Genomic DNA, 27,852 nt, shown 5'->3' with positions numbered 1-27,852 from the left:
TTTTTTAAAAATTACTTTTTGTAAACATTTTATGAATTACTATTTGTGAACACCTTTAAAAAGTAAACATTTGTCTTATAATCCGTTTATCTGCAATTTTGTCAAATTAACACTACAGATGCCATACATTATAAAATAGAACAGTAACACCGGTCCTTACACTAACCTCGCAGAACAAGAGAATTGTGTTTACTTAATTATCAGTGGTTGGTTTTCATACTGTGGCCCTACAGCCTCTGGGGTCACTCTAAGTGTGCCTGGGAGACAACAAAGGAGTCCTGTCTGGAGTCAGTTTACTTTTGGCTGCCAGGAAAGTCACCTCGAATGACATGTCACCTTCCGTGGCAGGCCTGCCTACATTTGCGGAGCAAGCTCTGTGTGGATTGTGGTGAGCAGAAAATGCAACGAGGCAATAAGAGGCGTGTTGACATTAATTTCATAAAAGGGCGCAAGCCGAGTAACACCGACTGCCCAAAAAAAGTACAGTTTTATCAGAAAATAGGACACTTCATGGATCCAACTTAGATTTATAAAAGTAATCAGTGTGAGTCAGAGTTTAAATATGTGGCAATGTTCTTTGTGAAGATGTGAGGAAACAAAAAAAAGAACTTCAAAAATACATTCCGATTTGATCCTCATGACGAGCCTGTAAGTCTGGGGCTCTTGCCCTCACCATTCCCTCATTCACCTGCTGCCTTAAGAGAAGGGAGAGTTTCGAAGAGGTGGTCAGTAATGCCCAATGCACTAGGAAAGTTCAAAATGAAAGCAGGCGGGACATCAGGTTGTAAGAAGAAAAATGAAGGACAGCAGTGGTGGTGGGAGCAGAAGCCGGCCAGCCAGCACATTAAGCTGACCAGTGAGGTTAGGTTATAGCCCAATACTACTGATTTTTGTTTAAATATGGTCTTCTAGGGGTGCCTGGCTGGATCGTCCGTAGAGCACACAACTCTTGATCTTGGGGTTGTGAGGACAAGCTCCACGTTTGGCACAGAGGTTAGTTAAAAAAAATGTTAGTGCCCATTGGTGATGGTTTAACAAGTTCGGTAAAGGGACACCTGGGTGGCTTAGTCGGTTAAGCGTCTGCCTTGAGCTCAGGTCATGATCCCAGGGTCCTAGGATTGAAACCCCATGTCTGGCTCCCTGCTCGGGGAGGCTGCTTCTCCCTCTGCCTGCCGCTCCCCCTGCTTGTGCTCTCTTTCTCTCTCTAACAAATAAAATCAGTCTTTTAAAAATACAGTCTTCTAAATATGTTGACTTGCAAAGCTCTCTTATAATTATACTTTTATTTATAGGCAAGTTTGAGTCTAGTGAAAAAGTGCCCTTTCTCTAGTGAGTATTACCAGCACTTTTAAGCCCCCCCTTTTTTTTTATTTGACAGAGAGAGATCACAAGTAGGCAGAGAGGCAGGCACAGAGACAGGGGGAAGCAGCTTCCCTGGGATCACGCAGAACCCTGGGATCATGACCTGAGCTGAGGGCAGAGGCCTTAACCCACTGAACCACCAAGCGCCCCTTAGGGCCTCTTTTATACGTTGAGCACTGTGCTGAGGCTTTGATTTCAGGCTCTAAATGCACCTCTGCTACAACACTCTGGGACCTTAATGGCTGCCTCATCCTTGAAATCAAACATACTTATCACTTGACAGCACAGAAACAGGGTAAAGAGAGCCAGAGTCTTGAGGGTTCATATTCTTTGGGGAACTTCTGACCTCGATTTCCTTTGGGTGGAGACAACATTAAGAAACTATCTACACGTAGACTCTAGTTAGTTATATAAATCTCTGCCACAGGGCGCCTGGGTGGCTCAGTGGGTTAAGCTTCTGCCTTTGGCTCAGGTTGTGGTCTCGGGGTCCTGGGATCGAGCCCTGCATCGCTGAGCAGAGAGCCTGCTTCCCCTTCTCTGCCTGCCTCTCTGCCTACTTGCGATCTCTGTCAAATAAGTAAAAAACGAATAAATCTGCCACACCTCTCTGGGGAGGATGTTTAGGATATCCTAATGTTAAGTGTCCTAAATGTTAAGTGTCAACATTTATGTAACATACTGTCTAAATCCTGCAAGTGAACTGACACCAGCAGTTTATAAAGAAATGAAAGTACTGATGCATCAAGTACTTATCCTTTCTCCTAGCATTTAATATTAATTAGCAAACTGAAATTAACCTAAAACTGTAAGTAGCAACATGAACATGACTGGACATTATTTTGATAAGCTCAGATTAAATATAACATAAACTTTTATTTACCAAACTGAAGGGAAAACTAAGAATAAGATAGATACTTCATATTTCTCTTTTAAAAACAGCACTGACCATTTCTTCCAGTTTCCATCATTTACTTTCTTCCTAACGTTCATTTATTGAACAATGATCCAAGCGCTGATAGGCTTGCAGGGCACGGGGGACACTAAACAAAAGCATCACCATTCTGAGTCCGACTCCTCATTGTTCAGGTTCCTGGTTCTGACAGCAGCTCCAAAAATATTTATTGAGGAAAAACTAAGATTTGTCTAGTCAGAAAAAATGTTATTTTATTTAGCAATTCATTTTCTGATTTTTTTAATTTATGAGAATTAAAAGGGAAATAAATACAATACTACAGTATAAATTTGAGATTCTATTTAAAAAAATTTAAATTAGGTTAAATGTTTTTGTTTCATGTACATGTCCCATTTACTCAAACCATAAAATTATACAGAAATTTCACTGGTAATACACAATAAAAAATTGTTCAGTGGTATCACAAGTCATTTTTGAGAATTACTTTTATCATGTTTTCTAATGATGTCCATAAGATTAGCTCCTGTAACCAGATCATTCTGTGTCTGTTTATCTTTCTGTTGTTCCTTTCTTTTCTGGTCATGAAGGTAGGGGGAATTTAACAACTGTGGGGGAAGAATGGATCCTGTGGGTTTCACTCTTTTTGCAATATCCCAGAAGAGTCTTTTTGAATTGTTATTGATGAAAGTAATCGCTGTTCCATGTTGGCCTAATCTTCCCACTCTTCCAACCTGAAATGAAATGCAAAGAACATTTCCAAATGTTCACATAAAACCTGAATGTGGCTTGAAAGAAAATGAAGATTAGTATTTAAGGAGGCTTTACTAAGATTAACATTCATTCACGTAGCATGTTTTTGAATTTGAATTTTGAATCTCAATGTAGTTTGTGAAACCAATTTAATGGACTGCCACCTGCATATTTTTAATGAAACAGCTTGAACAGAAAATAAAACGACCACATATAATACAAGTAAGTACTATTTGTTAAACATTTGTTTCAGTTACGTATCCTGTGTACGTGCGTGTGTGTATGTGTGTAGGGTGGTAATGACATGAAGATGGTTCTTATCATGGGCAGGTTAGGGTAAAAGTTTTTTTGAAAGCTACTGCTTTTAGAACAAGAAGACTATTGTTTTAGAGTACTTCAGTGCCTCTGAAATGTGAGATTTAAGCAAATTCATTTTTGCATCGTTATTTCTCATTTTGATTAAATTCAATGGATACAAATTGGTGATGGAAACACATAAGAAACAAAATTTACTTATTCCAAATATACTGAGAAACTCTTCAGAAGAAAGGGGGTAAATACACAGTCATGGGCAATTACTGCTCCTTAATTTAAATGTAGAACTTAAAATCTATTTTCAGAGTTATTTAAATGAATAGTTGCTGCCAATATACAGGACATTTTCAAGGCTGTAAAAAAAATACAAAACAAAACATGGCCCTCTAGGGAATGAGACTGGGAACAAGTAAGGGAAGGAATGCTATTTTATTTAATTATGTTACTGAATTTTTCCAATAAGGCTAAAAATTAATATAAAATATAGCTGCACTCACATACTGGAAGAAAATATTTGCAAATCATGTATCTGGTAAATGTTTTCTAATATATAAATAACTTTTACAACTCAGTAACAAAAGGACAACCCAATTTAAAAAGGGGCAAATAATTTAAACAGACTTTTCTCCAAAAAAGATATACAAATGGCCAGTATGTACATGAAATCATGTCCACTTGTCATTGGGGAAATTCAAATCAAAACACAAAAGAGAGGGGGCCTGGGCGGCTAAGTTGGTCAAGCACTGAAGCCCTTTGTCAGGCTCAGCACCCAGCAGAGAGTGCTGCACTCACTCTCTCTTTAAAATAAATAAAAATAAAATCTTAAAAGAAAAACACAAGACAAGGAGATATCACTTCACACCATTAGCGTGGCTATAATTAAAAAGATAAGTGTTGATAAAGATTTGGAGAAATTGGAACCCTCATACATCACTGGTGAGGATGTTAAATCATGAAGCCATGTTGGAAAAGGGTCTATCAGTTCCTCAAAATGATACACACAGAATTACTGTATGACCCAGCAATTCCATTCCCAGGTATATGCCCAAAAGACATGAAAATGAAGAAATGTTGGCGAGGATATGCAGAAAAAGGAAACCTGTGCTCTGTTAACCGGAATGTAATCTGGTACAGTCTCTGTGGAAAACAGTAGGGAGTTTCCTCAAAAAATTAAAAATAGAATTACCACATGATCTAGTAATTCCACTACTGGGTACTTACTCAAAAGAACAGGAAAACACTAATTGAAAAGATAAATGCACTCTTATGTTTATTGCAGCATTATTTACAATAGCTGAATTACGGAAGCAGCCGTGCCACTTCTATGGAAGTGTCCCTCCACGGGTGAATGAATAAAGAAGACATGATATATATATGCCAGGGAGTATTACTCAGCCTTAGAAAGAATGGAATCTTGCCATTTGTAACAACATGGATGAATCTAGACAGTATAATGCTAAATGAGGTAAGTCAGAGAGAAAGAAACACCGTATGATTCCGCTCATACATGGACTTAACGAAACAAAACAAATGAACAAATTAAAAAAGACAAAAACCAGAGAAGAGAGACTTAACTATAGAGAACAAACTGACAGTTATGGGGGTGGGGAGATGGGTGAAATAAGTGAAGAGAATTAAGCGTGCATTTGTCCTGATGAGCACTGAGTAATGCATTGAACTGCTGAATCACTATATTGCACACCTGAAACTAATAAAATACTGTATTTTAACTATACTAGAATTAAAACAAAAGAAATGAAAACCTACATCCACATAAAAACTTGTACATGAATGCTTACAGCAGCATTATTCATAGTAAAATAAAAAGTAGAAACACGCTAAATGTCCACCAACTATTGAACAAAGATGGTATATCCTTACAATGCAATATTATGTAGCATTAAAAAGTGTACCGATATATGTATATGGGTAAAACTTGAAAACATTGCGTTCACTGAAAAAAGCCAGAGAAGACCACATACCATATGACTCCATTTATATGAAATTTCTTGAAGAGATAAATGTATAGACAGAAAGTAGAATAGTGGTTGCTTAAGGGATGTGTGTGTGTGTGTGTGTGTGTGTGTGTGTGTGTACACGCATGTGCACATGTGTGAGAGATGAAGAATGGGGAGTGATTGCTGATGGGCTGGGTATGGGGTTTTCTTTTGGGATGACAAAAATGTTCTAAAATTGTAGCAATGGTTGCACAACTATATGAATATACTAAAACCACTGAATTATACACTTTCAAGTGGTGAATTATATCAACTGAGACATAATTTATTCTAAGGTATTTTATATGGAGACATAAGCTTTTTAAAAAAATAAATGCAATAGTCTACAAACTCTAAAAGACTTAACAAATTAAAAATTATTTCCCCAGAAGCCCTCTGCCCCTAAATTAAAAGCAGACACACAGGGGCACCTGGGTAGTTCAACTGGTTAAGAGTCCGACTCCTGGTTTCGGCTCAGGTCACGATCTCAGGGTTGAGACTGAGCCCCGCATCATCGAGCTCCATGCTCTGATTCTGTCCTTCTCCTTTTGCCTCTCCCCCCAGCTCATGCATGCACTGTCCCTCTAAAATAAATAAATCTTTAAAAGCAGGCATACAGGAATACCTACTATAATTTAAAATACATATATCCTCGGGGTGCCTGGGTGGCCCAGTCAGTTGAGCATCTGACTCCTGGTTTTGGCTCAGATCATGATTATGGGTCCTGAGAGTGAGCCCCCAAGTAGGGCTCTGCCCTCAGCGGGAAGTCTGCTTGTCCCTCTCCCTCTGCTCCTTCCCCAACTCATGCTCTCTCTTTTTCTCTCAAATAAACAAAATCTAAAACCAATCAATCTTAAAAAAATCCATGTATCCTAAAAAAAAAAACAAATATAAATAAAACGGAATAAAATAAAATACACATATCCTTTGACCGGGCAGGTCTCCTACGCATTTACCTTACAAATACACTGCATGAGGGGCATAACTATACAGGTGGATGTTCAGTGCAGCGTTATTATTATTATTTTTCTAAATAGGCTCCAGGCCTGGTGAGGAGCCCAACACGGGGCTTGAACTCATGACCCTGAGATCAAGACCCGACCTGAGATCAAGAGTCAGATGCTTAACTGACTGAGTCACCCAGGTGCCCCGTGCAGCATTATTTAGTAACAGAATCTTAGAAACATGTGATTTCCACCAAATTCGAAAGGATTCATCAAGTAAATTAAGATAATCCATACAATAGATTACCATGCAGCCATGAGAACAGATCAAGCCCTAGTAAACAAGTAAAACCATTTAAAGAGTTTAGAACAGAGCCTCCTTGTCATATGGGAAGCATTTCATACACATTAATATTTTTAAAATGATACCTATTATGGAGCTAATAAGGAAAAATGCCCAATATATATTTAATAAAGAAAGCAAGGCATAGAGAGTTGGTGTAATATGGTTCCATTTATGTAGTAAGTGTAACTAGGTACGCATATACACGTATATTTGTGCATAAACAGGCATTTATATGTTCTGCACTGTTAACTGTAATATCTGCTAAAAGGTAGGAGGGCTACCTTACAAAGACCTATTTTTTATCTTGAGGTCCCTGGGTGGCTCAGTCAGTTGTGCATCTAACTAGATTTCGCCTCAGGTCATGATCTCGGGGTCGTGAGATGGAGCCCCTCATAGGGCTCCATGCTGGGGAGGGAATCAGTTGTAGAGTCTCTCTCCCTTCGCCGCTCCCCCTGCATGCACATGTGCACATTCTCTCCCTAGAATACACAAACCTTAAAAAAAGAGAAAGAAACAGACTTATTTTTCATTTTATATCTTTTGTTACTTGCATTATTTCTTATTGTGTATCTTCATACTTCACTTACTGAAGCAAGCGAACAAACAATACCCTGATACGGAACCAGAAAAGCGGGAGGATATGGGGCCATTCTGAGCAGACATTAGAAACTCTACAAACATCAAGACCCCCTGAGACCATAGCTCAGGGTACACTGTGAGTAACTGAGAGCCACAGGACTGACCTTGGGATGGCAAGAAAAGAATTAAATAATTATAATCAGCATATTCTACTTAAGAAGCAAAGGAGTTTCTTAAACATGTTAGTATTTTAGAACGATTACCACCCAAAATCATTAAAAGTTTGGAAGAAAATAAGCTTCAGTGATCTGAGCAATCAATTCCTGTGTGTGAGTCAGTTCCGTGATGCACAGGTAACTGAGGCAGCAGAGACAGACAGAGGCTCTGCTATACTATTACTAAGTAAAGACACAAGCAACAATGCATTCAAGGTACTAAAAGCATTTCAGTGGGTGATCCCAGCAAATGCGGCATTCAGAGGTAATTGTACGAACATGACAGAAAGGCTTTACTTGAAGAGTCTGTAAGTGATGCCGGAGAAGGAAGACAGGTAGCAGTCAGGAAGATAAAGCGATGCTAACAGAAAGCTCTATTTCTGCTCGAAAGAAGAGCTGCTGTTATCTCTGGCAGCAAAATAAAGAAACAAAACTTTAATAGGTGAAAGTCTAGAACAAATAAGGATATGAAGAGGAGATGAAGACAAGATTTCTAAAAAAAAAAAACAAATACTTTTAATGGATCAGTTTTATTTTGGCCAGATATATTAACTTAAAACAAAGCCTTTTTTCCCCTTGGTTATAAAAGCCACTTAATATGCTTACTGACTAAGAAATACAAAGAAAGTAAAAATAACCCAGAAACTAACTACTTAAAATTTTTTTACACTAACATTTTAGGTTATTATTTCTAGTAATTTTTAACCCATTTTAGGTATACATAAAGTTTTTTAAAACAAAATTTAGTTTATATCCATATATACATATTTTTAAATATTTTAAAGTAATCTCTACTCCCAACAGGGGGGTCGAACTCATAACCCTGAGATCAAGAGTCACATGCTCCACCAACTGAACCAGACAGGCACCCCTACAGATGTATGTTTTATTTTTAAGAAGATTTTATTTATTTATTTGACAGAGATCACAAGTAGGCAGAGGCAGGCAGAGAGAGAAAGGGAAGCAGCCTCCCTGCTAAGCAGAGAGCCTGATGTGGGGCTCAATCCCAGGACCCTGAGATCGTGACCTGAGCCGAAGGCAGAGGTTTAACCCACTGAGCCACCCAGGCGCCCCTACATATATGTTTTAAAAACAAAATGATGTAAGAGGTTTTTTTATGTCTATGATAAAACTTTTTTATCTTTTTAGTTACCATTCTACTGACAATGCCTCACCCAAGAAAACTCATGGTGGAAACATATAAAATCTCTTTACCTGATGCACGTACTCATCCATACTTGAAGGCATATCGAAATTGACAACCAGCTTGACACTGATCAAGTCTAGGCCTCGTCCCAGGACTCCTGTGCTCACCACAACTTCGTAGTCTCCTTCAAGTAATCCCTTCCCGACAAAGCAACACAATTCATTATTCAGTATTTATTTTATCTGGTTTTATATAATTTAGACATCTTTTCTTTTTTCAAAGCTTTCTTCATCAATATTGCTGTTGGCAAATCTTTTCAATAAGTTAAGGTCTTAATTTAACTGAGGAACATGTGTAGTTTAATTCTTCCCAAACCCTCCCCATCCCCAGTATCAATTTTTTTCTTCTAATGTATTCTGGCAAACTTTCCCAAGGGTGAATTTATTGCTCTCCCCCAGTCTAAACTGACTTGATTCCAGAAATGGTGGATTCTGAATTAGTAATCTATTTAGTAGATTAATCCCGTAGGGAACAGGCTTATTGCTCCCAAAACCTGAGCAAGAGGAACAATTAGCTCACAGTCACTGCTTGCCTGAAATTCTCGCAGTCATTAAAAAAGTCTGCTTTAAAAACCAGCTGGTAATATGGGGTCCCTTAAAAAGAGAATGCTGAGTGTCAAACCTTCAATATGTTTTTCCTTTCTGTTTGTGATTTCTCCGAATGTATAGATACACTTTTTAAACCTGTGATTTTCTGCACTGCCTCGCTTAAGAGATCTGCTCCCAGCTTGCAGTCCACAAATACTAACACTGGAGGCTTGAAGAGCTTCTTATCCTGAAAAATGAAAAACATGTATTTAAAATTATTCATAGAACATAAATCAAAATGGGAAGTTTTTCTGAGAGCATTCGTATAAGCTAGTTATCAAAAGGTTTATAGCGGAAAAATGAGTGTTAAAATGAGTGTTTTCTTTAAAACACACACAAACAAAAGCGCAAAACTCTCCTGCCCTTCATTTTTCTCCATCATTTCATTAATATTGCAAAAACCATTTTCAAATTTTCAGTGCAATTTAAAATTTTAAATACTGTTTATAAGCAAATACAAACTGTATTTAACTTAATACTTTATTTTATTAATTTTTTTTGAGAGAGAGAGAGAGAGAGTGCCCAAGTAAGCTGGGGAAGGGAGAGAGGGAATTTTAAGCAGGTTCCACGATGAGCGAGGAACCCAACATGGGGTTCAACCTCAAAACCCTGAGATCATGACCTGATTGGAAACTGAACCAAATGCTTAACTGACTGAGCCACCCAGGCACCCCCTTTCTACTTTAAGTAACTGTGCTTACACATTACCACCCACTTAATAAATTTCTGTTTAAACAAGTTACTGCTGGGACACCTGGGTGGCTCAGTCGGTTAAGCATCCGCCTTCAGCTCAGATCATCCTTCTAGGGTCCTGGGATCAAGTCCCGCATGAGGCTCCTTGCTCAGCAGGGGAGCCTGCTTCTCCCTCTGCCTACCGTTCCTCCTCCTTGTGATCTCTCTTTCTGACAAATAAATAAATAAAATCTTTTTAAAAAATGAGCAAGTTACTGCTAAAAAAGTTATATTTCTCAAAGACAGAATGGCCAAGAAAGAACTAGTCTTTATCTGATATATAAAACTACTAAAAATTTTTGAAATAAAAAAATATTATTTAGGAATACTCTTGATATTTATATGTCTTTCTATAATACAGAAAATGAAAAGCAACGTGCATCCATACAGCATTTATTTTATCCCCACAGAATTCCAAAGTAAAGCAATTTATTATTAAATACCTATACTAAATTACCCAAAAGCTGCACCTAAAAATCGTTATCTTAAGAATTGTAAAGGATGCAAACACTGTCTACAAAACAGGGTTGCATGGTTCACTACTCACATTTAAGATTTCAAATAATTTCTTCTTTTTGGCTGGTTCTTCCACCCACAAAATAATCTGGCGCACACTGGAACAGGGCAGGTTCTTTTCCCCAGTGATAATTCTCACAGGATTCTGCAGAAGCTGGCTTGCTAGCTGTTCTATGCTAGCTGGAATTGTAGCTGAAACCAAAATGGTCTGACAATCATTAGGAACGTTTTCCAAAATGTCAAGCACTTGCTGTTGAAAGCCCATCTTTAACATGGTATCGGCCTAAAATGAAATCATTTTAAAGTTAGTCCTACTTGACATTAAAACCCTGAGCTACCCAAGGAAAAAAAAGATATGATTAAGAACACGAAAAATTAAAAACTTCTGCACAGAATATACTACAATGTCAAAATATAAAGAATTGGGAAAGTATATATTTATATAAACTTATACATTGTATAATTACATGTTTTTAGTGATATACAAAGATTTTTATAGCATTATTAATACTGGCAACAAATGTATAAACCCTAAATATCCATCAATAGGGGATCTGGGAAATAAAATATGGTAGAGTCATATACTACAGCCCTGTGTTAACATTAATTATGAGAAGAAAGTCCTTTATTAAATGATATTCACTGCTAGGAGGTAAAAAGCAAAGTACAGAACACTATGTATAACGTGGTACCATTTGCATATATACCCAAGAAACTTAATTGCTAACTCTGGGGAAAGGGCCTGCAGGCTGTGGAAGGGAATGCAATTTAATTTTTCATTTTATAGCTTTTTGCAAAGTTTGGTTTTTTTTCTACCATGGACATATATTTATAATAAAATATTAAATAAATTTTAAAAATTTAAAATTTTTATTTTAAATGTTGAGGGCTTTTGCTTCTGTATATATTTCTGCATTGCTAGTTTTCAAAAATGATTTATGTATTACTAAGCAAACAAGAAAAAATTTTGTTAGTGCTGCTTTAAAATAATGAAAGATAAAGGTTATCTTGATTTTTAAATACAATCCAGGTGTCTATAATTTTGAAAAATAAGATATTAAACTATTTCAGTGTATTTAGGCTAAAGCATTGTATTTTTGTTGTTATGTGTTTTGTTTTTTATTTTTTAAGTAGGCTCCATGCCCAATGTGGGGCTCAAACTTATGACTCTCAGATCCGGAGTCTGATGCTCTACTGACTGAGCCCGCCAGGCATCCCTAAAGTACTGTATTTTTAAGTGTCCATTAATGTGGAAGTTCAAACACTCATTTTAATATTATTCATTCTATGATATTTAAAAAATCTAAAATAAACATGATGGTCTAGGTTTGATCCTGGCTCTACCTATGACCTTAAATTAAGCATGTTAATGAATGGCTACACGCCTTAGTTTTTCCTTTTACAAATGGGAATAATAAGGTAACCCCCCATGGGGCTGTTACACAAGGATTAATGAGATAAAATACTTAAGACACTTGAGACCACACTCACAGCATGGTCTCAGTGTTTCAACTTACCATGAGACACAGAGCATGTGCACATGCACAGGGCAGTATGTCTTGCAAACATCCCCTGCTTTTCCTCAATAATCCCATAAGGCCCTCTCATCTTAGGAGATGGCCTCGCTTCTCCCACTTCAGAAAACAGAGAAGCCATCAGAAATAAATTCACCCAGTTTCTTTCATCCAAGCTTCCCCGCATCTAATCTGTTCACACTAACGTGCCCCAAATCCAGCTGTTTCTCTCCAGCTCACAGCTGTAAGACTCCTCCTCATCCTGTCACCCCCACAACGGAAGCCATCCACCTCAAGCACCCAGCTTGAACCTAAACCATATCTTCTAGTACATAAATCACATCCGCTACTCCTCTGCTTAAACCCTCCAGTAATTTCCCATCACACATAGACTAAAACCCAGCTGCTAACCACAGCCGAAAGAAAGTCCTACAGTTTTCATTGTCATCCACTTCTCCGACTTCATCGCCTACCATTCCTCCATGTCACGCCCCACGACCCTATCACACCAGCCTTCTTTCTGTGTTTAGCTACCCAACACTCGCTCCCACATTAGCTCCTGTGCACCGGCTGTTTTGTTTGAAGCAGTCTTTCCTCCAGATGGATCTTTGCGTGGCTGGCTCCTTCTCACTCAGGTTTCAGCAGAAATGGCATTCAGGGAACCCTCCTCTGATACTAACCTAACTCCCCAGGTGTCTCTGTCACACAACCTGTGGACCAACATCTGTCATGGCTTATCTCACCTTCCACTGTACCCTCAAAACCAAGGACAGTGTCTATCATGTGAAAAGCCCTAAAAATGCACCTGATGAACAAATAAGCCCTCATTAAATCTAAGCACTGAAAAAGCACTATCAGTCAGGCAGCTTGCTAGTCAGTGTGTCCCAAATCTCCCTGAAGACAAGAATCACCCAGAAAGAGTTTTTACATATTCCTGGACTCCAACTCAGGCCTACTGAATTAGTATACCCAAGGAAGAGGTCTGGGCTTCTATTACATTCACTGAACACACTGCGTGATTCTTACCATTAGAGAAACTTGCACCAACACGGTGCTTGATTGTAGGGATATAGCAAGGAACATAATACAAGAGAAATGATACAGTCTACCGCCAGGTCAACAGAGCCGAGAGGAAAGAAGGCCAGGAGTCTATCAGGAGAACTGATAAAAGGTTTCAGAGCCGCAGACACATAAAGAAGGAAGAGCAGGTAGAGGGGACAGGAGAGAATTCTAGGCTAAAGGACAGATATGTGGAAGACACAGGAGAGTGATAGAGCAGATTTTTCTAATTCTAAAGGAATTATCTTAGTCTCCATGCCTGACCATTTCTGTACCTTCATCCTCTTCTCGAAATAGTGGCCTCTCTCTTCAGGGATATTACACAGGCAGTTCCTGCCTGGTCTCTCAGACTACTTCTCTGTTTACGGACTCATCTTCTAACTCCACAGACACCAGCCGGTGTCCCTCCCTCTAAGCTTCCTCCCTTGGAGCAACCAGCGTGGCTCACGGGTGCTGATGCCCATTTTTCATATCCACACAGTGTTTCCCCTTCATGCACCATTCACAAGAAATTCAACATCTCTAAAACCAACTCAGATACTGTTAAGCCCAACCCATACCCACTTGTCCTTTACTTAAAATTAAAGGCACAACCAGAATTTATAGTCTCCTCAACCACCTTCTTCATCTTCTCTCATATTCAGTCATCAGAAGATTCAGGAATGATTGATTTACAGTGATTCTCAAATGTACTCATGCCTCCCACTGCCTCCGCCCTGTCCCTGACCCTGCTCACCTCTTGTCTGGGTTGCTAGCCATTCTGTCCCACAGATTCTTTCTTCTTTAATTTCTCTTGCATGGAGCAGCAGAATAACCTTGCTAAACCACCACTTTCCACATGTGACACCCCAACTCAATAATTTAGAAAGCCTCATTGTTTCCCACATCAAATCCAAAATCCTCAGCCTCTCTTTCAAGGCCCTCTATAATTTGACCCCACCCTAACTACCCAACTTTACTTCCTATTATTTCTCAGCACAAATGCATCAAGCTGGCTAGACTTTCTATGCTTGTGTTTGGCCTTTCTGGCTCTGCTCATGTTAGCCTCTTCACCTGGAATACTCAATATGTTCCCTAGTTTTCTAAATCCTGTTCCATCTGTGGATGACCAGGTCACATCCCATGACATCAGAGAAGCCATTTTTTTACGGTGCCAATCCACACATTCTCTCATTTCTCCTTTTCACCCTAATTGTCTTGAACAATTAGCATATCATACACACTAACATTATTTTACTAACGGTTCATATCAGGAGGTTCTTGAGACAAACACAGGCCTTTATGTGTTTTTGTAAATAGAGCTTCAGGAGAAAGCAGTCACACCCGATTATTTACCTACTGTCTTTGGTTGTACTGAGCCGTTGCAGCAGAGACCACGTGGCCCCCCAAAGCCTACAATATTTCCTGTCTGGTCCTTTACAGAAAGAGTTTGCCATTCCCTGGCCTGCACTACACCTTGCAGCAGCACTTCTGGGTGTCGGTACAGGTGATAAAGCTCTTGCCTTTACTTCAAGTGTTTGTGTATTTTTCTCTAGTAGGACTTCAGCACTTTGGAGGCCGTAATAATATTTAAAATTTCTTTGTGATGCCATCCGCACTGACCCAGAGTTGGTCAGTCTGTACCTAAATAGCACTGCTGGGCCAAAGTCAGTTTCAGTACATGATCAGTTATGTAGCTTACCAGTTCATTTCCTGAAACGCTGGGACAGAGGCTGCACAGGACAAGCACTTGGCACAGGTTTGCTGAATGAACACTCCTTTTGTATTCTGAGCACAGCACTGAGGTGCCCTGTGAAGGCTCATTCATTGGCAAAAGTGAAAATGTCATGGGGAGAAGCAAGCGGGAATGGAACCTAACTTTAAAATCTGAGGATCATTTCTCTGGCTCGTAGCATGGTGAGAACGTCAGAACACACGGACTAAGCAACAGCGGGAAGCCCACCCATACTTGCAGGGCGGAAGAGTAAGTCAGCTGACACGAAAGGCACACCAGGCAAGGGCTGACTTAGCAGTACTTTTTAAAGGACTGAATAAGAGTTCACAATAGCCAAGGTAGGGAAACAACCCAAGTGTCCCTCGGCAGATGAAAAGATAAAGAAAATGAGGTGTATATATACGCAATGGAATATTATTCAGACTTAAAATTCTTTCCTTTTTTTGTAACGTGGATGGACCTGAAGGACATATACTCAGTGAAGTAAGGACAGAAAAAGACAAATATTATATGGTAACACATGTGGGATGTAAAAAAGTTAAAAATAAGAAAATAAAAGTCAAATTCATAGAAATTAGGAGAAAAATGATTGCTAGGGGCTGGAAGGTGGGTGAAACAGGAAGAGATCTGGGGCTAAAGGGTAAAAACTTTCAGTTATAAAATAGATAAGGTTTGACATCATAGCAGTTACCATAGTTGATACCACTGTATTGTATAATTGAAAATTTGCTAAGGGAGTAGAACTTAAATGCTCTCTCTCACATACACAAAAGTAAATATGTAAGAAAAAAAACACAAAAATTAATAAAGGACTGAATAACATTACATTTATATAGGACTTTTCAGTCTACGAGACATGTTCACAATCATTACTTCATCCTTGCCACAACTCTGGGAGATTAAATGACTTGCCCAGCATCCCATAGTGCGTGGAGAAAAGGCTCAAATCCTCATCTCGCAGATTTTACGTATGTGTTCTTTCCATATCCTCGGGTACCCTACTGCTACCTCCTGGGACCCACAGAAGGCGGACCACGTTACCATCACTGGTCAGCCCCTGGACTCCACATTTCTGATCACTGCTAGGCCCCTGCTCTGTGACTGCTGGTGGGACATGTGTGAAAGTGGGCATGTGATACGCTGCAAGCTGAACCAGCCCTGGCCCAGGCTAGGACACATGGCTTTCTGTCCTCATGCCGGTTCACATGCTGGAATATCATCAGATAAAAACATATTTATTTCGCCTTACTAAGCAAACCAAAACAGTAAAAATGCCTCTAAGCTCTATGTCACACTGAAAATCACAACCACAGATACCTATGTCCACACAGAAGAAAATACAAAAGGTCATCCAACTAAGCATGATGAGTTACTTCCAAACTCCCTCTTGATAGTTATTGGCCACGGACATATTTATTTTTATAGACAAATGACAGCCAGTGTCAAATGTTTAAAAAACTTATCACTGAGGGGTGCCTGGGGGGCTCAGTTGTTAAGTATCTACCTGTGGCTCAAGTCATGATCCCGGAATCCCGGGATCCCGGGATCGAGCCCTACATGGGGCTCCCTGCTCAGCTGGAGGTCGGCTTCTCCCTCTCCCCCTGCTGTGTTCCCTCTCTTGCTATGTCTCTCTCTGTCAAATAAATGGATAAAATGTTTAAAAATAAATAAATAACTTATCATTGAGAGTATAGTAGATGTTGGATGTGTGTTTTCTGTCAATTAGGAAAAACCAGCTGGTTGCATTTGTTAACGTGGTTTAATTTGGGTGCACTACAGGCTAGGGGCAGTACCACACAGGAACCAGCTTAAAACTGACTACTGCGACTGAAAATGCCTAAACACACGGTGAGTTTATAGAAGTATGATATACTTTTCATAAATTATATAAAACTATATGACTATGTTCTAAACAACAATTACTTACTTCATCTACTACTACAATTTTTATACCGCGGAGTTCTACAGAGCTCTGTTTTATTATATCCAGAAGTCGCCCTGGAGTTGCTATGATAACCTGAAGAACAGAGAAAAAGAAAAAAAAATTAGATAATACTCCTTCCTTTCTTCCTTCCTTCCGTCTACCTGTCCTTACTGAGTGGCTAATATGTGCCAGCCGCTGGGCTAAGTACTCAGAATTCAATGATGATTAAGTCACACATAGTCTCTGCTCTCATGAACCTCGCAACATAAAGAAACAGAAAAAACAAACAAATGCCCATGAGGTCAGTACAGTAATAAATGGAGGCATCTATCCAGCCCTGGCTAACATGTAAGTTAAAACCTAAAGGAATAGTGGGAGCCAGTGAGGAGAGGGCAGAGGGAAAACATTCAAGAACCTTCTGAAGCTGGAAGACCACTGAGGCTTCCATTGGGTGAGGAAGGGGGAGAAGACCTGGATGAGGCTTGAAAGGAGGCCGAGGCCGGACCAGGAAAGGCCTAGCAGGCAGGCTGACTGCTATCTGGTCTGTAAACAAAAGCAAATCCCTGAATCTTTCTGGGCCTGCTATTTTGTTTTTAAATTAAAAGGTTGGACAAAAGGATTTCTAAAGTTGCTTAAGGCTCTTAACACTTAGAACATATTAGTTGAAGCAATGGTTAAAAGAAGGGCCTGTTTAGTCAAACTTCAGTAGGGATCTTAGCTCTAGCAATTAATAATGGTGTGAGAATCTGTTCTCACATTCATAAAATGGAAATGATAATAATTACTGTGAGGATTAAATGAGACCGTGCCTGGTGTAAAGTACAGTAGAGTTACAAATGATCTCATAAATTCAACTGTATTCCACTTTTCAAGGACACACCGACACAATGGTGAGACAGATCATGAAGAATGATAAAATTTCAGGGTTGTAAGGATCTGTATCTATAGAACTACAGAGTTCCACTTAGTTTCTTCAGAAATACCATAAACATTTAAGTCTGTTGTAGTTATTTTGAACTGAGTTCATCCCTTCTATTTCTATTCTATTTTTCCCCCTCTGCTTTTTTTTATAAACCTTTTTTTAAATGAACTCCCCCCCATTCTTTTAGTGTGGGAATTTTAATCAATTTATAATAAACTTAATAAAGTCTAAAGTAAATCGACACATTTAGCTTTTTCTTGAGCAATCAAGGGCAAATAATTTAACACCAATCACAACTTCCCTGCACTCACATGCTACAGTCGGCCAGTATTTTACTTCTATTTTTTTTTAAAACCCACAGATTGTTCATTACTACTTTTTATTTAGTTAATGTTGGTTTACATTTACCCACATTCTTAGGATTTCTTTGCTTGCCATTCTTTCCTTGATCTCACACCTTCCTTTCCAGAATCATCATCTTTAACGCAGAATATCTTAGTTTGTGTTCTTTTAGATAAGTCTACTGGTAATAAACTCTCTCTCGGTTTTCTTTATCTGAAAAGGTCTCTATTTTGCCCTGGCTTTTGAAAGATCACTTTGTTGAATGGACAGACTTTTCCATTGCTTTTTCTCAGGGCGTATCTGTGAAGAACACGGCCTGGCATGGGGAGTGGGAGAGGCACAGGGTGATGACGGGGCCTCCAGAGAAAGGTGACCCTGCACAGGGTGTTGCGGTCTAAGTGGGTGAAGAGGATGCAGGTGCAGTCTAGGAAAGGAGGGCATCACTGGGGGGCAGGGGACAGAAATGAGGATGGGCGAATGGTTACATATAAGATGGTTGGTCAAGTAAATAAACATAATAAAAGATAACAGGTAGCAGGTTTCTCACTGCCAGAATGATAAATATGGAAACAGGAAGCGCCAAAATGAGTCTTGCTGTGTTGAATTAGAGTTGGAAGTATCGACATGAATTCATGGTCTATAATAAATGTAGATCAGAAATACACATTTATGGGACATTCTCTCCTTCCATTCACTGACAGGTCCTAGAAGCAATGATACCTTAAGAGCAAAGAGCAATAGCAATAAGCCCAACCAAGAGCCCAGCTCTTGATTTCTAGCTACTATCCTCTACCAAAAGGAATCAGGGCAGCTTGGGGAAAGGCAGGATTCCAGGGCTGAACCAAGGAAAGAACAACGTAAGCATGAACATCTTCTTCAGATAGAAAGAAAGAAAGTGCTCAAAGAATGATGGAGATATAATAAAAGGCCACAGAAACCAACTTCACAGTGCTTCCACTGCTCAAATTGGGGACAACTGGAGAACCAAAACAAATCATGGTAATAACGAATTATAATCCTTTAAATATAGTAGGTAATCATGAGTCATACTGGAAATTTGGTAAAGCACAAGAAAAATATAATATCAAAGTACTCAAAATACTTAACTAAATACAAAGGCAAAAAATAAACTTTACGGTTACTTTACAGATAATATCACCAGTAGAAGGACACACTGAAATTGCGTATCACCTAAAAGGATGTAATGAAAAGAACAAAGCATCTCTTCTTCCATGATATTCCTTTCAAAGATGCATAACTTGAATCTAATCAATTGAGGGACGTTCTTCAAAGCAAGCAGTTTATAATCCTTAAAAGTGTCAAGATCATGGAAAAAAAGGAAAGAATAAAGAATTGTTCTAAACTGAAGGAGATGAAAGAGACATGGCAACAGAAGGCAAAATGTGATTCTGAACTGCGTTCTTGTGCTGCTGAAAAGAAAAGTTGACAGGATGATTAGTAAAACATGAATGGGCTCTGAGGAGTAAATGACAGCAATGTTCACTCCTGAAGCACTCCAGTGTATCCGTGTTAATTTCCGGATTCTGTAACTGTATTGTGGTTACGTGGGATAATGTCCTCGTTTGTAGGAATCACACTCTAAAAGTGTATCAGCTATGGATCCTTAGATAAATGCCATCTTTCTGAGATTTAACTTCTGAACCATAAGACATGGGATACGCCCACACACCTTCAAGAGCAAATGTGATTAAATGAGGTAATGAGGAGAACATCCAATAGCATTTGGCATATGACAACTACTCAATAAATTGTGTTCCTTTCCTATAGAAAACAACCTTAAAAATAAAATTAAGGCTTACGTGGCAAGAATGTAAAGGTTAACCTACAAAAACAAAAACAAAAATAAAGGGTAACCTAAAATCACATTTGCAAGTTCCTCAAGGGCAAAAACAAAATGACACCAAAAAACCCTAGCTCCTATATTGCTTATAATACTTTTCAAAGGCATTTTATCAAACTGGTGCTTACCTTCACACGTTGTCGCAAACGATAAAGCTGCGGGGGTAAGGGTAAGCCCCCTACCAGAAGCACGGTTTTCATGCGTGGCAGACCACTCATCAATTCTTTAGCTTGGCTCTCTATCTGAATGGCTAGCTCTCTTGTTGGTGTAAGAATGAGAGCAGATGGAGTTTTGCTCTGCAAAGATGTGAAAAACAAGTCTAAAAACGCCGGCAATTAATTCCTGCTGATGTGGACTAAATCTTCGAAGTGATTCTGGGGGTGTTCCCATCAGCCCAACTGGTTATGAACCCTCTTGTCTTTTGCTCGCTGCAGATTTTCTCTCCAAAAACCACCGTAAATGGAACCCTTCCTTATATAACAGATATACAGTGAAAAGGTCAAAACTGGGGCCAGGGAGAAACACCCACAATAACCAGGGTGGGAAAACTGAAGGTCAGTTGGACCCTGCAATCTCGAGCCACACTCTTCAGAAGAGAAAACCAGGAAGATCTGGTTTTCCACCAGTGAGTTTCACTTATATTTTGAACATCTGATGTTTTCTTTTATTTTTTTCCCTCACATTATCTTCTACAATTCTTTAGTTCTCCAAATTTTCCTCCTTTACCTCTCCTCTCTTGGCCTGCATTTTACAGTGGTTTGCCTTCCTGTCCTACTTCAGACCTCATTAACTCACTAGTCCTTGGCAAGTATGTCAGTGAAATTAATTACGTGTGGGAATGCTTTGCACACTATAAACTAACAAGTAAAGTAAGGTAGCATTATTTTAGGATGAACCACGAATTACATTGAAGTGTGTATTTTGAACTCTACAATAACTTTCCAACTTTGGTATAAATGATTTTTGTCAAAACACAAAATCCAAGGAGGCTAAACAGACACAAAAATTGCAGGTCATTCAGTCAGCAGGATTTTTTTCTTCCCCAAAGCAAAAGTTTATTTCTTGAAAATAAAATTTGTTGAAAGAAAATACTTTGTAAGGAAGGCGATTTTTAAGACCTTCAATGAAAAGATCTTCGGTACAATCCGATAAAAGAAAAATTCCCTAAAATCGTGTTTTTTATACAAACTACTATCAGAGGCAAAATCACCAGGAGCAATAATGACTGAAGTTACAGTTTCAGCTTGCAGTTTTAACATAGTTAAGGATGAAACTTTGTATATACCCAACTTGCTTCTGAGAATAACCCTGTGAATTCTTACCTCACATAAAGCTCGGGTGATAACAGGAAGAAGAAAAGCAGCCGTTTTTCCTGAGCCAGTATCAGCACTGGCCAGAATGTCCCTTCCCAGAAGGCCCACAGGAATCATCTGCATTTGGATGGGGGTTGGAACTTCATAGCCTGATTTCTTCAAGTTGTGATTCAAGGCCTCAGGGAAACCACAGTGCTCGAAGTCAATAATGGGTCTGGTGACATCTTGCCCTTGAACTACAATTCCTAGCTGCTGTTTAAGATTTTCAATTTGGTCTTCCTGAAGGTTCGAAATAAAGGGGTGCTCTCTATAGACATAAAAAGCATTAAGTGGAGACTCTGGCCCAGAATCCACTTTGTACAGATCGCTGAGTTTTAATCTTTCTTCCTTTTCCTTTACTTGCAGAAGATGCTTTGCTTTACACTCCAAACTACACACATCCTCATCTGTCTTATCACAGATGTACTCTCCATAACGACCACAAACAACACAGACAGGTTCCCCAGGTTCCGCCCAGCGCTGCGTTTTGGAAAATGACTTAACAGGCTCTTCAGAAAGATCGCTATCCTTCGCATCCTGCTGGGGTCCAACCAAACCAACCTCGGCCAACTGACCAGTTGTACTGGGGAAACAGCATGGTTCCACGCTGTGCCCTTCGCCTTCTTTTGTAACTAACGCATCAGCTCTGTCACCTCGGCCTTCATCCAGCCGTAGGTCTTCTGCCTCTGGTTTAATTTTCTTAGCTGTACAACTTTTGCCATCATCATTAGCACTCCTCTTGATTTTGAGAGATCTTGGAACAAACATCCTCCAGTATTCTGTTGAGGAAATCATATAATGAGATTTATTTTGCCCTCAATAAAGTTCACATGTAAAGTACCATATGGCTATCCTGCAGTCAGCCTACGGTCCTAGGGCTTTGCTGTAAGGAATCAAAGAAGGCATCATGACACTACTTATTAGCAAGCTTTCCTTCCATTCACAAATTTCCTCTAGTGGAAAAAAAAATCATTTTTCCATATACATGGGAGTGGTGAAACTTTGCACACTGCTTAATATAGCCTTGGGCACACAGCCTGCTTCTGCTGACTGACTACTTGCACTTTGAAATACCAAATATTATAGAAATTCTGGAGTAAATCCTATTACATTTTTCACAAAACAGGAGGGATACTTCACAACTGGGATCTTTAAAATTAAAACCAGAAAGCATAGAGAAAAGTGCTATTTTAGTAACACGTATAAGTATTGCTTCGTTCCAAGCACAGTGCTTAGTGCTTCACAAGGGAACCTTCACAAGCCCCTAAAGGAGCTTTGCACCATCCCCGCACAGATACGCGCTCGCACACTATGCTGTATTATGTATTGTAATTTTTCACATGAGGAACGTTGTCCATTTAGAGATTAAGCGGCTTGTCCAAGCTCACACCATTACTAAACGTCAGAACCCGGGCACTGGGGGCCCCAGAACGCAAGCTCTCAAACACTGCTATGCCTACTTCCACCAAGAATGTTTTTGCAAAATGACGTGGATTGTGAAAGGCCTTTAACCTAATTTGGGGACTACTAAACATACTAATAAACATTTCTCGCAAAAAAAAAAAAATTCTTAGGCTAAATTACCAGATTCAGTTCTTCCAGAAAAATTCCAACAAAAAGTGCAACTGAAGGTCTAGAATTACTACCCTAAATCTCCGGGAACGTCAAGGAGGTTGGGGGAGGGACGGCTCTGTATCAGCAGGAAGAGCTTGGGACTGAGGTCCTCGAATGGCGAAACGAACAGGCTCCTGCTGGGCGGGCGGCGAGGCCTCCGAGTCCCCCACGGCCCCCGACTCCTCCCGTCGCGCGCTCCCGGACCCTCCCCTCGGGCGTTGCCCCTCACCGCGGCCCCGCGGCCCCCCACCCAGAGGCGCGTGCACGTCACGGCGCTGCTAGGAGACGGGGCGGGCGGGGCACCGCGTTCCGGCGGGAGGCCCGGGACCAGGCTACTGCAAGGGTGGGAGGGGAACTGCTCACGGGGCGGGGGGAGGGGGTGTATCCTACCGCCGCGGCCTAGCGCCCCGCGTCCCAGAGAAGAGGGAGCTCGGCGGGAAGGAGGCCGGAGCTGCCAGGGCCCGCGGCCCGCTCACTAGCGTAGACTTGGGGCCGCGTCCTCTCCCGCTCGGGGCCGGTTTCCTCCTCCCGACGCTGAGCCGACCTTCCCTCCGGCAAGCCTGGACTCGCTCGGTCACACTATGGTTCCGAGGGGCCTTGCGGAGCGCAGAATCCACTTCTCCGGGTTTTGGGAAAAGGCCGCGCGGCGCGCCTTAGCGCGCGGGGAAGGCGGGGCTACCGCGGGAGGCGGAGCTTGGCTGGGAGCTGGCGGGGCCGGGGAGCGCGAGGGAGGGGCCGGGCCTGGGAAGTTCCGCGCCTTCCCGCGCCCTCTTCCGGGCTCCAGGGCGCTGGTAAATTTCGGATCCTGGCTGGAGCTGGCCAGGTTCTGCAGGGCGGGGTGGGTTTGGGGAGCCTCTTGGAAGAATTTACGTAATCGAGTGGGTCGGGACCGCTGAAAAACAGTTTGACCGGCCGGAAAGACTGAAGCTGGTGGCTCGGGAGCCTGGTACCTTTAGAAACTGGAAAGTTTGAGTGTAAAAGGGAGAGGCAGAGGCTCCAAAGGCCTGTAAAACCCAATCTGCTTTTAGCTGGCAGAATAACTGACATTAAACGGAGTAAGTTCTATGCGGTGCATGTGACATACTGGATCATACTTCCATACTACCACACCCCACCCAACACCAAAAAGAAAATAACACAAGTCACGGCTCTTGGTGCCTATGTATTGCCTTTTCTGTTTTGCTAGACTCTGGAGCCATGTGCCCCAAGCAGCTGGTGGTTGAGAAGGTCTGGGGATGGGAAGAAAACAGGGAGAGAGGGAAGAAGAAAGCAGAGGTTGATGACTTCAATATTTTAGGTTTTAACTGCTTAAAAATATTTTCAGTCTAATATCTGATGCATGCAAAATAATATTTTGAACAAATACGTTAAATTTTAAAGCATACTGATAATGTGAAAGTCTGTGATTCCACCACATTATTAATATAAGCATATATCCTTCATTTCTTGAATTCTTCCCCCTCAGCGACCACAATCCTGAATTTTTCCCTCTCCCTGACATTTTTATTTTTTTTAATTTTTTAAAAAGATTTTATTTATTTATTTAACACAGAGAGAGATCACAAGTAGGCAGAGATGCAGGCAGAGAGAGAGGGGAAAGCAGGCTCCCTGCTGAGCAGAGAACCCAATGCGGGGCTCGATCCCAGGACCCTGAGATCACCACATGAGCTGAAGGCAGAGGCTTAACCCACTGAGCCACCCAGATGCCCCTCCCTGCCATTTTACTAGTTTCATCATAGTGTCAAGGATGGGATCCCATAAAATAGTCCATAAATAGCCCATAATACTATGATCCCATAGTATCAACTATGGGATCCTAATAAAAATTATATTATAAAAATAATATATATCTAGCCTTCTGGGATCCTCTTTTACCATTCAGCATGTTTCTGATTCATCAAAGTTAAGCGTAAACAAGCAGTAGAACATTTATTTTTATTGCTGTAATATTGTATGTCCGTAAGCCTATTTTTGTGTAGTTATTTATCCATTTTCATGTGGACACTTGAGTTGTCTCCAGTATTTTGTGCTTGTTAGAGGCAAATTTGCCATGAAGCTAATGAAATTTGAGCTTCAGAGCCCTACAGTCCCATGCGTCCCATCCATATCCGTAAAAGAGGACTCTTGTCAATGTGTTCATGTGGTTATATGTTTTTGTAAAATCTTCAAAAGAAGGATATTTAAACCACAATGGATTAGGATCACTTTCTCTTTACACTCCAGCTTCCACTCCTTCAACACTTCTCAAGTTGGGTGGTGATAGATAGCAGCAGGCATTTGGGGATTGAGCCAAAGTGGGTTGAGTTGCAGATAACATTTTCTTTAGTTCAGTGGGATGTATTTTATGGGTTTGCAGTCTGTTAATATTAGACTATTGCTTTCCATCCCATTGTAGGAAGGTGTAGGGACAAATGTCACATCAGGATCTGAATGTGTCCTACAGCATCCAATGCTGAAGGATACAGATGTTGAGGAAGAAACATAGTTTGAAATGTCGGGAGCTAGAACCTGGTCTGTAAAAATGTGTTAGATCTGTAAAACTAAGCAGAGGATCGAGTTCTGACCAATACATAGTCAAATGCAAGTTCTCCCATTAGGAATGTATCTATGATTACATGACTATAAATGTACTTTACATTTTTTCTTTATTGATGGGAATCATACAAAGTAAAATTTATCAGAATCCCTGAGGTTGTAGGTCACAAACCCAGAACAGATCTACAGTGATTCTGTCCAGACTTTTTTTTAATATCCCAAAGGTTAATAATTTTGAGAAGCTAAATAAACCATGCTAAAAGAAAGACTTTGCCTTTTTATTCTCGCTATGTAAACAATATATTGTCATACAAAGAGGGGATCAAAGAATATGCAGCAAAAAAAGAAAAAAGTATAGAAGTGCATAAAACAATATAAAACATGGCATGGTACTTTCCTGGGTTTTGTCACATTTCCAACTTGTTCTGATTTTTCCCCAATTATATAATATCATGCCCCACAAAACCCAAATCTGCCCCTGGCAATTACCAGCAAGGCTGGTAGGAGCATTCTCAGCACACCCCCTGTGGCTCATCTGAACTCAGGCCATCCGAGTTCATTTGAACTCAGGAGAACACTGCTAGGTGGGAGAGTATGGGGTGTTCTGCTTTAAAAGATAATGCTGTAATGTTTTCAAAGTGGTGGTACCAGTCTATGCGGCCAGCAGCACCCATAAGCCCTTTCCTGTCACCCACATTCCCACCAAACCTTGTTCTTGTCAGACTTCTTAATTTTCCTCGTCTACTGATAATAAATCATAGTACCCTCAGTTTGAGCCTTTTTTCATATGCTGGTTGTCCATTCATGTTTCTCTTCTACTTCTAAGAGTTTTTCTTAGAAATATATTATTGATACTAATATTTTGTCAGTTGTACGTGTTGCAGATATTTTCTCCCTATTTATAGCATGTGTTTTTTCAAGTATTAAAAATATTTTTTACTCTATTTTGGAAAAAAAAATCAAACTGACAGAAGAGCTTCAGGACTAATACAACAAACTCCGGTATACATACGCTTCAATTCACATTTTGCTCTATTTGTGTATAAAATAGACAATCTGGGGGCACCTAGGTGGCTCAGTGGGTTAAAGCCTCTGCCTTTGGCTCAGGTCATGATCCCAGGGTCCTGGGATGGAGCCCTGATTCAGGCTCTCTGCTGGGTGGGGAGTCTGCTTCCCTTCCTCTCTCTCTCTGCCTGCCTCTCTGACTGCTTGTGTTCTCTATCAAATAAATAAATAAAATCTTTTAAAAATAGACAATCTGTACATTATTTTGTTCATCTATTTGAGAATAAGTTGCAGCATGTATCCCTGAAAACAAAAATATTCTTTTAGGTACCCATTTTCAAATTTAGGTAGTTTAACATTGATATAAGACTAGTATCTTACACGTAGTCCGTATTGAAATTTGGCCAGTTGTTCCAAAAACATTCTTTTTTTTTTAATAAAGATTTTATTTATTTGTTAGAGAGAGAGAGAGCACGCAAGCAGGCAGAGAGGCAGGCAGAGGGTGAGAGAGAAGCAGGCTCCTTGCCGAGCAAGAGACCCAAGAGGGACTCGATCCCAGGATCCTGGGATCATGACCTGAGCCGAAGGCAGAGGCTTAACCCACTGAGCCACCCAGGCATCCCTCCAATAATTTTCTTTAGAGCAATTTTTCCCCCAATCTGGGATCCAGTCCCAGATCTTTTCACTGTTTTTATGGAGACTTTCATGAATAAAAGTTAAGTTTTATATAGTTGAATGTGTCAATTCTTTCTTCTGTAGTTTGCAACTTTGGCATCTAAATACATCCTTGCCCTGCCAGGGGTTGAGGGGATTGGGGTAGGGATGACTATGTGAAGCACAGGTGAGTTTTCAGTCAGTGAAAGCATTTTGTATGATACTATAATGGTGGATACATGTCGCTATACATTTGTCCAAACCCACAGAATGTATAACACCAGGAGTGAATACTAAATAATGTACCAATGATGTACCAATGGATGTACCAATGGAGATCCATCAGTAGTAGCAAGCATACCACTCTGGTGGGGGATGTGGATAACAGGAAAGGCCATACATGAATGGGCAAGTTGGTTTATGGAAAATCTCTGTAGTGGCCTCTCAATTTTGCCGTGAACCTCAAACTGCCCTTGGGGGTGAAAAAAGGCTTAAAAAAATCTTTGCCTAAAGTCAGAAAGTCACTTCCTAGTATTTGGGGAGAAACTTTAGAAGTTTTGGCTTTCACATTTAAACCATTAGTCCATACAGAATTCTTTTTTGTTTTGTATGAAATAGGAATCCATTTCTTTGTTTTCCAAATGGCCAGCCAATGTTCCAAATACAATGCTTTCTCCAGTGATCTGCAATGTCATGTCTGGTCATACATCAAGGTTCCATGACATACAAGTCTGTTTCCAGACTCACTATTCTCTCCCAACCTGTCTAGTCCTGTGTTAATACCATTCTGTCTTCATTACTTTACCTTTGTAAATTTTGCTATCCATTTGAGCAAGTATTTTTCAGGAGTGTGTTGCCTAAGGATTATCTCCCTCCCTCTCTCTTTGCCCCTG

The 27,852-nt window shown here is 40.2% G+C and overlaps 1 protein-coding gene across 4 annotated transcripts; it reads right to left on the bottom strand.

The window, feature by feature from the left end:
• Positions 1 to 2,215: 2,215 nt before the first annotated feature.
• On the bottom strand, positions 2,216 to 23,445 carry DDX59 (DEAD-box helicase 59). 4 transcript variants are annotated; one of them, XM_045983175.1, is made up of 9 exons: positions 23,156 to 23,445; positions 21,122 to 21,930; positions 19,928 to 20,095; positions 16,678 to 16,767; positions 14,718 to 14,825; positions 10,495 to 10,746; positions 9,250 to 9,402; positions 8,637 to 8,765; positions 2,216 to 3,006 (listed from the first exon to the last, which is right to left on the bottom strand). In XM_045983175.1, exons 2-9 carry the CDS (start codon positions 21,917 to 21,919, stop codon positions 2,743 to 2,745), a joined length of 1,962 nt encoding a protein of 653 aa, XP_045839131.1. In that variant the 5' UTR covers positions 21,920 to 21,930; positions 23,156 to 23,445; the 3' UTR covers positions 2,216 to 2,742. The 4 variants fall into 4 exon arrangements, with proteins under 4 accessions (XP_045839131.1, XP_045839132.1, XP_045839133.1 ...); XM_045983176.1 differs by lacking the exon at positions 23,156 to 23,445 and adding an exon at positions 22,736 to 23,146; XM_045983177.1 differs by lacking the exon at positions 23,156 to 23,445 and adding an exon at positions 22,798 to 23,146.
• Between the last annotated feature and the right edge of the window lie 4,407 nt (positions 23,446 to 27,852).

This window comes from Meles meles, chromosome 17 (assembly GCF_922984935.1).
Source record: "Meles meles chromosome 17, mMelMel3.1 paternal haplotype, whole genome shotgun sequence".
Lineage (NCBI taxonomy): Eukaryota > Metazoa > Chordata > Mammalia > Carnivora > Mustelidae > Meles > Meles meles.
Note: the sequence above shows the minus strand (reverse complement) of the source record. Positions and strands in the feature narration are given on the sequence as shown.

What these genes read in the sequence shown, in the direction of transcription:
- DDX59 (XM_045983175.1), bottom strand. Translation starts at nt 21,919, where the DNA reads ATGTTTGTTCCAAGATCTCTCAAAATCAAGAGGAGTGCTAATGATGAT. An exon ending in TCACCCGAGCTTTATGTGAG is followed by an intron (nt 20,096 to 21,121) that starts GTAAGAATTCAC and finishes ACATCTTTGCAG; the next exon opens with AGCAAAACTCCATCTGCTCT. An exon ending in GTTTGCGACAACGTGTGAAG is followed by an intron (nt 16,768 to 19,927) that starts GTAAGCACCAGT and finishes TCTGTTCTTCAG; the next exon opens with GTTATCATAGCAACTCCAGG.